This window comes from Pseudorasbora parva, chromosome 11, assembly GCF_024679245.1.
Source record: "Pseudorasbora parva isolate DD20220531a chromosome 11, ASM2467924v1, whole genome shotgun sequence".
Lineage (NCBI taxonomy): Eukaryota > Metazoa > Chordata > Actinopteri > Cypriniformes > Gobionidae > Pseudorasbora > Pseudorasbora parva.
Genome location: NC_090182.1, coordinates 21,080,722 through 21,095,345, shown reverse-complemented (window position 1 = coordinate 21,095,345; position 14,624 = coordinate 21,080,722). Strand labels below are relative to the sequence as shown.

The following is a 14,624-nucleotide window of genomic DNA, read 5'->3' as shown; positions in this document are numbered from 1 at the left end:
AAACAAGCTGGAGTCAGAATGACAGAGCTTCTCTTGTCACAACACTCAACACTCTCACAACAACTCTAAAAGTCCATGTTGAGGCTGGTGTAGGTATAGGAAGACTCTTCACATGTCCCTCAAGAGTGATCTTTCCACTCTGCATTGATCAACCAAGTGAAGAGCATTCCTTCTCATTCCGACCAGCTCCCTGGAGCCACCTTATAACCGGTTAAGAACCATCAGCAGTCCTCCCTGCCCACTGCCATGATCTGATAAATCAATTAAAAATACGCATCTGTTCAGCCAGGCCTGCTCCCTCCTTCCATCCCTCCTTCCTCTGGACAGCTTTACTAATCCACTTGCATCTTTTCCCATCGGTTTTAACCTGTTTTTCCATTACAGTTCTTCAAAGTGCCAACTGCCTCGTTCCATCCAGATGAATTCATTTTATTTTAAGTAATGTGATATATTGATTTTTTTCTTTAAGATGAGAGATGAGAGCAGTATGAATAAGCTGTTGCAGAGTACTACATTTTAATTATTTACTGCCAAAGGGATGATTCTAAGAATTTGCTTGTATTAAATGATGGTTGTGTGTGTGTCTCTCTCTCTCTGTGTGTGTGTGTGTGTGTGTGTGAATACAGGTTGCTTGCATGCAGCTGATCAATGCCCTTGTTACCTCCCCGGATGATTTAGACTTCAGGATACACTTACGAAATGAATTTCTGCGCTGTGGTCTCAAGAAGATACTACCAGTGAGTATATCTTTTGCTTTATAATTTCACTTTTATATTTCTATTTTATCCTGTTTTTATTTTTGTAATTTTTTATTTATTTCTGCATTCATTTGAATGCTTGATTTTATTTAATGGTGGTATAATATGCTTATTAGTTTTCCTCTTGTGGTAAAGGTAAGTCAGTAAATACATAGGGAAAATACTTCTAGGAAATCTTTAGTTTGTCAAATGACAGATGTTGTTTTCTATTTTAAGAGTTTGGGTTTTAAAATGACAACAGGGTTTAAAAAATGAAGGCCTAAAAAAAATGCTTTACAGAACAATCAAAAACTTTTGAACAACTGAACAAAATAATTAAAAACTGCTGAAATGTGCCCTGGTTTGGCATCCTCCTCCCCTAATGGCACAGCTTTGTTTCATAAAGGCCGTTCCCTTCACACATCACTATCAATCAACACACAGATCTCTGCTCCACGCTGCCACAAAGCCCACAACCAGGCCAGCACATCACTCACCATCTCATTTATGTGGGCATTTCCTCACTCTTAATAAGTCATTTTGACTGCTCCCCATATTATTGCTACAATTATTATAATTATCTCAATCTACCCCCGCATATGATGAGCTTATCGTAATTTATGAATAATGTATTTGAAAGTTTAATAGGACAATTAAATATGACATTGTTCTCTAATTGTGAATAATGAGTTTTCAGGTTTTAGTATCCTGAAAATGGCAAGTGTAAAGGGAAAGAAACAAAGTGAAAGACAAATGAGATGCACCGAATCCTCAAGGAGAAATAGAAAATGGTGTCTGATGAAATGAAAATACACATTTCTGGAGATGGGTTGGGTGTGTGTGTGTGTGCGAGAGAGCGAGAGGGGCTTGGTCCTGCCTCCTACTGCCGCATAGCAAGTACTCTTTCTCTCTGATTGGCTGGTTTTTGTTAAGACAGATGGCATGCTGAAGTTTAGTCCACTGATTGATAACTACAGAAATTAGGTTACATTTGGCTTTTTACCATCCATAAACTACACTACACCAGCGGTGATTCATAGTGGAGTTGTAAAGCAAACCTTTTTTTATCCTCTCTTTCTTTATATCTCTCCCGCTCCAATCCCTTTATGCGTCACATATATTGCAGGTATACAAAGCAAGACAATCTGTGTATCAAAACCAGATTGACTTAGTTGAATACAGCACTAACAAGACTTGTAGTTTTTGTAGCTGAGACCATAATTTAACATTTCTGAAAAAACTGTGCTGTTAAAAAAACTGATATTTTTACGTATAAGATACCAACCTCAATGGATCTACCATTGGAGTAAGCACAATGACCAAAAAGAATAATGCAAATACGTATAACCACATTATAACCTTGACCTCACTGAATTGTTGTCACAGTTGTGCGACACTTTGTCAATCGCTTATTTGCAGATGCCATAGAAGTGCATAACTTCCATGTTTCAAACTTTTCTGTCATTTTTATTAAACGGCACATAATGTGTCAACTTCAAAAGTTGATGAATCCAAAATGAATGTTTTAAAAGGTTAGTTCACCCTGAAATGAAAATTAGCTCATGATTTGCTCACCCTCGAGTCATCTTAGGTGTATATGACATTATTCTTTCAGACGAATAAAATTAGAGTTATATTAAAAATGTCCCGACTAATCCAAGCTTTATAATGGCAGTGCATTATTGCCTCGTTTGTGAAGTCCATACAAGTGCATCTATCCATCATATAACTGCTCCACATGGCTCTGGGGGTTAACCAAGGCCTTCTGAAGCGAAGTGATGAACTTTATAGACTAAAATGACTAACTTCCGGTGGATTGTCATACACATCGATTTGTGGCGAAAAGGTAATCCTTGAACCCTTGACGTATGCGTATTAATGAATGAAGAAGTGCAGAGCAAAACAAAACACCGGTCATGAATTAGAGTCTAAAACAAGAATTTTTAAAGCGAAATGGCGGAGGATTTCAATATAAGAGAAGATGAGCTTGAGTTTGTTGCCCAGCACTGTCTGCAAGAGTGGTGTCAATGCTTGCCATGCTTCTGTACATCGCATCAGGGGTTACTTTTTTGAGTAACCCCTGAAGTCGAAATTGCGTACAGCTTTCCATCTGAAGTTAGTTATTTTAGTCTATAAAGTTTTAAATATGGATATTTTTCTTACACAAACACACCACATCTGTGGCCCTCCTTTCTGAAACACGTGGATTTTTACAAAGCTCTTCTCTCTGAAAAGCATGGTGTGCACTGTTTGGTCAACGATCCAATGCATTGTTATTGATCCAAATACCTTAAGCGTGTGATGGAAATGTCATGCTTCTTACCAAATTTGGAACACCAGCTCCCAAAGCAATTGCATTCGTATTGCATGGACGAAAAAGAAAAAAAAAACAGGAAAAAAAACAAACAAAAACAAAACACTCAAAAGTTAAATAAGCATATATGGTGAGAGCAACATTACACAGAAAAAGGGTAGCCTACTCTATCTCAAGACGTTTTAAATGTTTTTAAATTCCAAAAAACAATGAAATTGTCTGACAGCGCTGGTTGTTCTCTTGATGCTGTCTGTTCTACTGACTGAGAACTCATTTCAGATGATTGAGCGAGCAGTCCAAACGAACCATTGCAAAAGCGTTTGAGCAATTCATAAGATAATTCATAACAGTGGTCTTCACAATTTTTTCCATGAGAGCCACATTGATGTTACTTTTACTGAAAAGTATCAAAAGTTACATCATAAATATATCATGTCTGTTTATCAGTCTGTCATCCCTGATTATAAAATAGCCTATGCAATGCAATAAATACAAAGATGTATAGAGGGTGTGCATAATATATTTTTAATGAATTTTTTTTTAACCTTAAGTTATTTTTATTTCTACATTATGTGTATACCACAAAATGAGTGTGCATTTGATACACAGTTTTCGCATGCATATGATAGGCACTTTATGCTGTGTTCTGTGCACATAACTAATCCTACCCAATGGGTTGACAATGCGTATCATATGTACGTGGAAAAGTAAATTTGTTGTATCAACCACACGACAGAGGTGGGTAGTAACGAATTACATTTACTTCGTTACATTTACTTGAGTAGCCTACATTTTTTGGGTAACTTGTACTTTTAGAGTATATTTAAAAATGGGTACTTTTACTTAAGTACATTTCTAGAGAAAAAACTGTACTTTTACTGCGTTACATTCGATGGCGTTCCTTTGCTACTGTCAATGGTGATAATTAATTATAGATAAGTTATGACTTATTCGCAAGTCTCGCGAAACGTTGAAGAGGGTGCTTTGCGAGAGGTGGATCACCCTCATAAAATTAGCGCGCGTTTAGTCAGAAGACGATGGCCGAAGCAGAGGGGTTATGTTATAGCCTTGCTTGTTTTTTTTATGTTTTGACATTTCTGAATTGACTGCATGACCATTTCAAAGTATTATTTACTGCCATGTGTCCCGTGAATTAAAGCTGGGTGAACCGCGCAATGAGTAACGCTGATTTAGAACATAATTTAAGCATCAATAAATGTGCGCAGTTCAGTTACATAGCTGATAAATTGAATATAAGAAGCAAAGCAAACTTTTTTCTTAAATATCCACAGCACAAACAACAAATTGTTTGTCACTATAGCAACAGTAAACCCTTTTTACTTTAGCAAACCCGGTTTGTGTCTTCTTCTGGTTAGATCAGCATTAAATAACTATCTCAACTGTTACATAACAAATATGAGATTCAAATCAGATTTGTTTAATTCTAAATAACACAAAAAAAAAAAAAAAAAAAAAAAAAAAAAAACAGAGATGAAAAATTTACTTTAGAAATGATTTAATGCATGTTCAGCAATATTTCCCAGAGATTTTAACATTTTAGCGCAAATGTTTTCCTTGATATGGAAACCCGTTCACTTGTTTTATCATGCTGGCATGTATGGCAAGTTTTAAACCATGTGTTACAACTAACCCCGTGTTAGATTGTGCCTCGCTCACCCCTATATGTCTATTAAAAGTGAACGGCTCAACATTTAGGAGTATACACTGCGTGCAGAATTATTAGGCACATTGATATTCTTTGCATATTTTTTTTTCAGTCACATTTTACCAATTCCAAGGCACATTAAACGTAATAACTACTATTAATTTTGTATTTAATCATTTAATCAAGTGATTTTTCGTGAAGGCTGGAAATGAAGAACACCTTATAGTTAGGGGTGCAGAATTATAAGGCACGTTTTCTTTTACAGAAAAAATGAGCCAAAAAAGAGATTTAACTCAAACTGAAAAGTCTAAAATTATTAAATGCCCATGAGAAGGATACGATACTAATACGAGAAATTGCCATGACCACTGGACAGTGAAATGCTCATTGGCTCAGCACGGTCAAACAAAAGTTGGAGAAGAACATGCACACATTAATTGGAATAGAATTAAGAATTAAGGTGAAGAATTACGTGTGAAAACATCAGGAACCCTTTAGTCTCAAGCACCACCAGTTTCCAGAGCTGCAACCTACCTGGAGTTTCCAGAAGTGCAAAGTCTTAAGATCTTAGAGACTTAAGTTAGGTAAAGAGTCCTCCACTTAATAAGAATCACAAGCTGAAGTGTTGTAAAATACATAAAGGCTGGTACAATTATAGGCTTTATAGGCAGATAGGTTGAGAGTGACTCTGGAAGGACCAGCACCACATCCTCTCGTACCACTGTTTGAATAATTCATCTTTCAGAATCTGTTTCAGAAATTATTTTTAGTCCATTTCCTATCCTGAAGACCGTTTTGCAGAGATGGACAAAAAAATGAACTCCCAAAACTTACTGCCAAATTCTGAAAGACAAATTCTTCCAACAGTGGTACAAGAGGATGTGGTGAAGAGTGTTTATAAGGTTTTTTTCATTTCCATCCTTCATGAACAATTATATATCACTTTAAAATTATGAAATACAACATGAGTAGTAGTTATAAATAAAATTTCCCTGGAAGAAAATATGATCAGAAAATCAATGTGCCTTTTAATTATGTGTACCAGCGGTGTACTAGCATGGCCTTAAAGCTCACAGAAATGGACAAATTGCCACACAACTAATTTTGATTTCTTAAGAGGCCTTTAAGTGGGTCATGTACCAAGAGGTGCTTTGGATGTGTTCAAAAAGCAGACATTTTCTTAAACTTCCGACATGTTCATCAGTCACTCATTCCTCTCATATCACCCTCTGTAATCACAGGAGCTGAAGGAGACGGAGGAGCTCGACATTCAGCTGAAGGTGTTTAATGAAAACAAGGAGGAGGATTCCATCGAACTGTCTCACCGACTAGATGACATCCGTGCAGAGATGGAATATCCTTTTTACCACCGCCTCAGCCGTGCGTGCAGCCGTGAGGGCGCCTGGTGCAGCTCATGGGTCTAAAGCCAAGACCTCCAGTTCATTCAGAAGGGATTTGAGCATCAGGTTTTTTTCTTAAATTCCAGTCCAGCCTCTGGCAACTCTGGTGGTAAACAAACCTCTTCACATCAACTCATGCACGCACCGCACACATATCCCAGTATCCTGCTCTGGCCCTGAGCTCATTATACTGACATTCCTGAGACACAGAGAGCAACCTCTACGCTCACCTCTCCTCTGTTTCATTCCCCCTTAAATCTGCGGATAGACTATGCTACGTGGCTATGGAAATCCATTTACACTTATTTTCTCCCTGTTTCTACATCTGCATCTGACCCTTCAGGCCACAGATGTGTACGTGGCAGCCATATGCAGTAGCTTCTGGATTTGTGTCTGTATCCTCGCAGTACCCTTTATAAAGTAGCTCAAAGCCATTCACTGAATTCGAAAAAGAGTAAAGCGTATATTTTTGGTTATTTTAGTTTTGATTTTGTTGATAATTTTAATCGTTTCACCCTCTTTCCATAAGCTCTCAGAGGGAAAGCTGCACAGAAATGATGGAGAAGCTAGAGTTTTAGTTCAGGCTGTCTGGACTAATGATTTTTGTGGGCAGCCAACTGTGTAAGAGACACAACATTTGTCTCTAAGGACAATTTGGCATTGATCTGTAAGTGCCTTGTGTAATATGCGTGTCTAAGCAACGTTCTCTGTCTTTCTCAGTCCTTCTTTTTTTTCTCAGTCCTTCCCCCCTTCTATTTATAAACATCAAACATTTTTCTGTCTGTCTGTCTATCTATCTATCTATCTATCTATCTATCTATCTATCTATCTATCTATCTATCTATCTATCTATCTATCTATCTATCTATCTATCTATCTATCTATCTATCTATCTATCTATCTATCTATCTATCTGTCTGTCTGTCTGTCTGTCTGTCTGTCTGTCTGTCTGTCTGTCTGTCTGTCTGTCTGTCTGTCTGTCTGTCTGTCTGTCTGTCTGTCTGTCTGTCTGTCTGTCATCTATCTATCATCCTATGTCCGTCCATCCAACTGTCTGTCTGTCTAATCTTTCTCTCTTTCTCTATCTCTTTCTCTTTCTCTTTCTCTTTCTCTTTCTCTTTCTCTTTCTCTTTCTCTGTTTATTATTATTATTATTATTATTATTATTATTATTATTATTATTATTATTATTATTATTATTATTATTATTATTATTATTATTAATAAGAATATAGCACTTCTGGTCCATTTTGGCTCTGGCCACTGTAGTGACTTCAGGAAGCTGTTGAATATTAATTGAAAGTTGGGCACCGTGATTGATTGACCCTCCCTCTCTGTCTTTTGTATTGCTCAGCTTCATGCTGATACAGCTCATGTTTATGCATCACCTTTCCCACCAGTATATTACTGCAAACATGCCCAAAATACAAATTTGCACTGACGGCGTGTCTATGTGCACACTCATGGCCCTGCTTCAGAGCGAGAATGACTTTCCGGTGTGTTTTGCTGGTTTTGAAGTGTGGAGAAAATAATTCACTTAAGCAGATCACCTGTCTTATCAGCAATAATGCTCTAAATATGCTTGTATTCCTATATTGAGTTGACAGAAAATGCAATACACTCACAATCTTATGAATAACTGAAGTGATATGAGCTAATTAGAAAATGTTCAGCAGTAGTGGGACAGATTGGTTTGCTGCAAGGGCAGTCTTTAAAGTACAGTGCCTTGAAGTCTTATCTTTTGATTGTATTATTATTTCATAAATATAATAATAATAATGTGTTATATAATATCCCTTTTTCTCTCTGTTTTTAGTTGATATTCTTTCAAAGAATATATTCTAACCTGAGGCAGACTTTTACTAAATGGAGACGTACTCTGTATTTTTTTGGATTTCCCACTAAATATTAAGCCTCCGAAGCTTTGTTTTCTATCCCAGTGGGTTGGAAGGAGCAAATGTAGTCGCTCTAGAAAGTGTGCTCCAGTCTAGGCAACCTTTAGTCAACTTTTAAATATTTCAACAGACATTGTCAAAATGTACAGTACATATAATGACTGCGCTCAGTTTTCACCCATCTCTGGTCATTGCAACAACTGTGCACACTATTTATTCCCACCATTTTTAATTTTCATTTAATTAATTATTTCATTTCATTATTTAATTTCGGTTAGTGTTGTTCTATTAACGCCATCCCAGGACCATTAGTAGAAACAATTAATGAGCTACAGAGTGCTACATTTAATCATCACATGCTTTTGCTTGCCACCATTGAAAGTAGATCCAGTCATTCGTTTTACTCAAGTTGACATAACTGGGATGGTTGGAATGTCAGTCCTTATTAATAATAATAATAATAATAATAATAATAATAATAATAATAATAATAATAATAATAATAATAATAATAACAATAATAATAATAATAATAATAATAATAATAATAATAATAATAATAATAATAATAATAATAATAATAGAAGCAGAAGAACTGACTGACAACTATCTGATGTTACATTTTATTTTAGACATGGAAAGCCACTGCCCTTTCTCCTCAGGGAGAGGAGATGCTGGACATTTAATCAATACTCTGCAAGTTTAAGAGCACATCTCTTCTGTTTTGGAGACAAGTAAAACAAACCGAGGATGAGATTTCAGTCTGGAAAGTAAATAAATAAAAAAACAGGAAGTGACTGATCCATGTTTTATGGTTTTAAATAATCAAACTTAAAGAATGTTCATTTAATTAATGTCCAGGGCCAGGCTATGAACTGGCATACGAGGAATTCCTTCTGTCACTTTTCTTCAATCCTTGTTGTTTACTCATGTTAGCAAATTAGATCCCTTAGGACACTTAGAATGCAGACAGATAGCCTCAGTTCTGGTTAGACTAAGCCCTCTTTCTGAATGAAAGCAAGCGAGTTATTTCCAGTGAGTGATGGCCATGCACCTTTAGTTGCTAACACGTTATTGCGCTTTTTCATCTTAGAATTATACCACTGCACTTTTAATAATTCATGTCACTCTAGTGTATATTTTACAAACTGTTTTATAAGCATACGTGTACTGGCTTTGACATTAACACTCTAACATGCCAAATGTGGGTGGATTTAAAAAGATGTGTGTAACGCAGTCAATCCTACTAGTCACTTTGGCAAGTTGAATTTTACATAAAATATATTTAAAAAATTCATTTGTAAAAAAAAAAGAAAAGATTCTGAATAATCAAAATGCATTGTAGTGTTGTTTTTTTTATGCATATTGATACTGAAATATCTCAAATGCTTTCAATACTCATTTTCCGCAGAATAGATATGCGATACCAACTGGTCTTTCTCACTCTCTCATCTCCCTGACAGAAAGCTGACACAGAAACCTGCCTTCCCTCACCCATTTCATTTGCTCATGGTGAATTATGTTATTGTTATAGGGCTTAAACTTCAACGTGGCATTCTGCATACTGTACATAATTTTACTTATTCCAGGCAGTTGTGCGCACCTAAAAATGACTCTCAATACTAAATTGAGTTCTTTTTCGCTACTTATTGCACTTAAACAGTCAAATATGCAAAAAATAATTTCAAAATGCTGGTCTTGTCAAATATTCACGTAAATGCAGTCAGTTAAATCTCATGTCAATCTTGAGTACCTCTAGAGTAGTATTGCATCCTTCATATCTCTGAAAGTCTTTAGTTTTATTACATTTATAAAAGAAAGATAGGCTGTACCGAGTCTTTCCGGAAAAAAACGAGCGCCTGGAGGCGTATCGTGTGGGCGGAGCTAAAGAATGACAAGCGCACACAAAGCGGTGACGTCCTCAAGCGTGTAGAAGAAAACGCTACCCTAAATCAGATTCAACTAATACAGATATGATCCAGAATCAGATCCGGAGGCTGAAATGAATTGAACAGGAGAAACAGCAACAGCAGGACGTCCGTCTCTGTGGTATGTACTGTATTTAGTGGCCTGTCAACATTTGTTTACTTGCAGTTTATGAGGACATGATTCGGTTTATGGACTATTGTATGCGACTAAACCTTAGCAGTAGCAAGGAAAACGGTTTTGCGCGTCAGAATAGTGTAACGTTATACATAGAACAACAATAGAGTCCGTTAGCGCATTTGAATGGCGAAGCACGCTTTGTGAGAACACTAGGTTTATGTTTGGGTGGTTTTACAATAAACAAACTGACAGCTATAGTGGTCAGCTAAACAAATGTATTTAAACACACACCATAGATCGCATGCTCCATTGATAAATTAACTAATGTTATACACGATCGTGTTGTTTACTGATGTTTACTTACCAACAGCATAGACATTTGAAGCCAACAGCTTCGATAGCCAACAACATTGACATTTGAAGCAGTTTTACTCACCGCGCACGACCGCGAACCTTTATCGCTGGGACCGCTCCGTCAAAAACACACTTCTTTGGTAACTGTTGATTTCGTGAAGTCCTGTGACAGCAGTGACCGTGGAGATCCACTTTTGCGACGCGACAGAAGCGTGATGTTGTGCCGCTTCCCGTCATTTCTGCGTTCAAATCGGTTCAAATGCGGCGCTGCGTTCCCGGAATGCAGTGCTGAAGCATTGAAGTCAATTGACATCACCCATAAGAATAAAGTGGAGCGCTACGCGACAGAAGTGTTGACTGGATGACTGGATCTGCACCTGAGAGCAGTGTTTATGGGCGTGCATTTGCTCTTTCGCCTCAGTCACAAGCGCGGACCCTACCGGGAGAAGAGCCCGTACGGCCCAAACAAGGACCTTCCGCTCTATCGACGTCAAGCGGACCCATACTCGAAAAAAACTCTCCGAAACTTGTGAGAAACCGGAAGGAGTATTTTTAAAACAGAGATACTCCATCAAACGTCCAACATTAGTTTTTGAAACTTTGTCTATGTTTAGGATGGGAATCCAAGTCTTTAACAGTGTAAAAAGCTCAGTATGCATGAAACAGCATTTCACCCCCCCCCCCCCCAAGTTTTAAGTGAACTTTTATTTTGTAACAGTAATGAGTCCGTGCATCATATATTAAAGTGCCTGCAGCCTAATTTAACTGCTGCCAAATGGTGAGATGGTATAAAAAATATATATGGCAGTTTCCCCCATGGTATCAATGTCAAAATTGTGGTCAGTAAAAATGCTGAGTGGCTAATAACTTTGGAAAACCAGCAAGCAATTACAAGTTAACCACGTTTGTGTGTGTGTGTGTGTGTGTGTGTGTGTGTGTGTGTGTGTAAATAAAAATATATATAAATGTTACAGGATGTACTGTTGTTTCCTTAACCATCCATGCACTGATATGGGTGAGGTGTACCATCTCCTGTCCAACATGGTGAAAGACACAGGCTCAGAATCTTACTTCCTATCCATTCTCCAGCATCTGCTGCTCATCAGGAATGATTATTATATCAGGTGAGTGATATCATATCTTATTTTTAATCTCTATTCTATTAGTATGATATAACACGACTGCACCTACCTGTTCATTGACTTGACAAGCACACTAGAGTATGATCATTCAGAGATTGTAATTGTCATGTTACGTGCAGGATATAAGCTCACAGAGACGAGGATGAACAGGACACAGGAACTTTAATAATAACACTCAGGAAACACGTACACGTATAACTAATGACGAGAACCGACCAACACTGAGGTAGAACAGAAGGCTTAATGCCGCGTTCCAGGCAAGCCGTAACCCGTGTTTTTCCAACCTTCTACCTGTGAAAGCGCAGTGGAGCGGCAGTCAAACCTGTGACTTCCCCTCCGTGAATTTGTACTATATCGTTGTACTCCATTAGGATTTATGACGTCACATAGCCTGCAAAACAACAATGGCAGCCCCATGGATGCAATGTTTATGGAAGTCGTACATTAAAAACCAAGTCGTTTAGGTATTGCTAACGTTATTTATCCGCCAGTTTTATGCATTATCAGCAGTTTTTCTAGCATTAGCTGGTTTCCAGTCCATTGAGTGCAAGAATAAATGAATACCAAATACATTTCCAAATATACAAATAAGATAAAATAAAAGGTATAACAGCTTATTGTGTCATATGCGTCATTTTTTTTCTCTGTTGTTTCCCTCAATTAAACAAAGAGTAAGCACCTTTGGCAATATAAATGATTGTAAATGAGCATAAGCCCCTTGTGGTCCGCCATGCTTTGTTTACATCTAGCTACCATAATCCCTTGCGCTCAGGCAAGAAAAAAGTTGTGCTGCAAAGTGGTTTAAAGTCTCTTACAGGCTCAAAAACCTGCCTGGAACGCAGCTTAAGTACACACAGCAAATGAGACTAACAAGGTGATTGACTAGACACAGGTAAATTACATTACTAATTAGACCGATTGGCTATAACATGCTCTCACATGTTTATTTTTTAACAATTTGCTTGGAGGAAAATTTACATTGGTGGTTTAAACAACCAGATACTTCTGGTCTTTTCACAATCGGATAGAAGTCTGGTCAGAGAAAACGAATGAAGTGACCAGGTATAAAAAAGGCCATAACTCTCCCAGATGTGCTGAAGGAATGCTTGCTGATTCTGGTGGTTGACAAAAAGCACCATATTACTGCTTGATTTGAACACCTCTTGCCCTGTTGATCACAATACATAGGTCTAAAAACGTATTTGACTGTTCAGTACTGTTCATATTTACATTTAACAAGCAGACATAAAAGTAACTTAAAAGTGACTTTCCTTAGTAACCAGTTACTTCAAATGTAGTACCTGCAAAATTGAATTAGCAAAGTTAATTCAATTACTTTTAAAAGCAGTAAACAGTAACTGTAACTAATTACTAATTTTCAGTAACTTGCCCATCATGATATAAGATTTTAGTCATAATGATGAAAATTCTTTCTGCACTCAGAGTATGTGTGCCTGACAAAAAGTGAGGAACTGATACTGAGCATTTCAGTACACTGTTGCATCAGACCTGTTGCTGAGGTAAAATATTTAATAAAGATGGAAGAGCGAAGCGATGAAAGGGAGGGAATTTACCATGGACATGTTGCTGCTCACTTTGAGCTATGAATAATGTATTGCCTGGCTTGTTGGAAAAAGCGAGAAATAGAAAACACATTAAGCAAGTAGTATGGCAGATTCTTGTTCAGTGCCATCCCTCCCGCCTCTGTGTCTGTAACTCTAACGGCAGAAAACAGAATCACTACAAACGCTGATTAAAAATGTATGCACTTATTAAAGACTCTCTCCCATAGGAAAGAAAAATAACAAGTGGAATCTCTTTAATGTCTCCAATTGTTTCTATTTGTCACCAACGAGATTAAATAAAGAGAAAATTAAGTCTCCTGCTTCTCAGATTTTTCTCCTGAGAAAAAGGATTATGTGGGTCTTTTTCTCAGGAGAAAAATCTGAAAAGCAGGAGACTTGATTTTATCTTAATTTAGTCTCATTGGTGATAAAAAACAAAACAATTGCTAAGTTTGAGAAAAAAAGAAAAATAGAAATCAAGCTTAGCATCAAAGATGGATATACATCTGTGTTTGTTGTCTCATATATGCATCTGTGTGACATGGTCACTCTTAAAGATCTCATCACTCGTGTCTTTGAATGCTTTTGAACCTGGTGAGACGTTTTATGTAGATTGGATTGGCTGGTTGGGAAATTGTATGGCTATAATTTTAGATTAAAGGGATCCCTTGAGATCAATGCATGCTTTGATGGCCGAGTCTCCAAGGAGAGGGAGGGAGGAATAGGCTGGTGGCATCTCTCTACTTCAGTCCGCATCAGTTGACAATGTCGCTCTTGTTTATAGGTGTTGGGAGGTACTCTGGTGATCAAAGACAGCCATAAAGGAGAGCTGTCCATGCCAATAGATTGCATCGTTTGATTTAAAGCCATTCTTAAAGCCATTTCAACCAGACACCCTTATCCTCATTTAACTTTGTGCCCTTAACTCTGTCCTTGGTTATCTGTATGGACAGTTTTGCCTCAATTTGTTCAATAAACTTTTTGTTTTTTAAATGAAACTAAATAAACAGAACGATTTAACAAGTTACCGATGTCCTTCAGCCGTTCAGTTCTTCTTTTTACTGCTTTTTGGAGCAGTGGAAGATGTTGGGCAATAATTCTCTAAGACTCTCTAACAGAAGGTAGATCATAGGGAGGGTATATGGAGCACATCTTCTACTTTTGGCTGTGACTGATATGAAGATTAGATGGGCAGTGTGGAGCAGGGGTTGGATGGGAGATGAGAGGCATACAGCGAAGGTGCCAGACTGAGAGAGAGGAGGAAAGAGCGGCTCTGTTGAGTGGGACATATGCTGTCTTCTCTGGTGGGGTCTGACAGTTCTGGGTCAGTCGTCTCCTTCCCAGTTCTATCCAGCATGCGGCAGTGGTGGAAGCCAGGATGTTGAGAAAATAGGGCGGCTTATTGAGATAATGATATGGTGTACATCAGTGACAGGCGTAAGCTTCGGGCCTTGCCACTAAGCCAGGCTCGGTGACACTCTCAGCCCTATCAGTTTCAGCCACCC

At 37.7% G+C, this 14,624-nt stretch overlaps 1 protein-coding gene across 7 annotated transcripts in view; it reads left to right on the top strand.

Annotated features, from left to right (window-relative positions):
- Positions 1 to 14,624, top strand: part of diaph2 (diaphanous-related formin 2) — a 475,685-nt gene that overhangs the window by 146,981 nt on the left and 314,080 nt on the right. For all 7 annotated transcript variants that reach the window (XM_067457381.1, XM_067457382.1, XM_067457379.1 and 4 more), the window contains 3 exons: positions 627 to 737; positions 5,959 to 6,071; positions 11,420 to 11,536. In XM_067457381.1, coding sequence (XP_067313482.1) covers positions 627 to 737; positions 5,959 to 6,071; positions 11,420 to 11,536 — 341 coding nt within the window. The remainder of the gene's footprint in view (positions 1 to 626; positions 738 to 5,958; positions 6,072 to 11,419; positions 11,537 to 14,624) is intronic.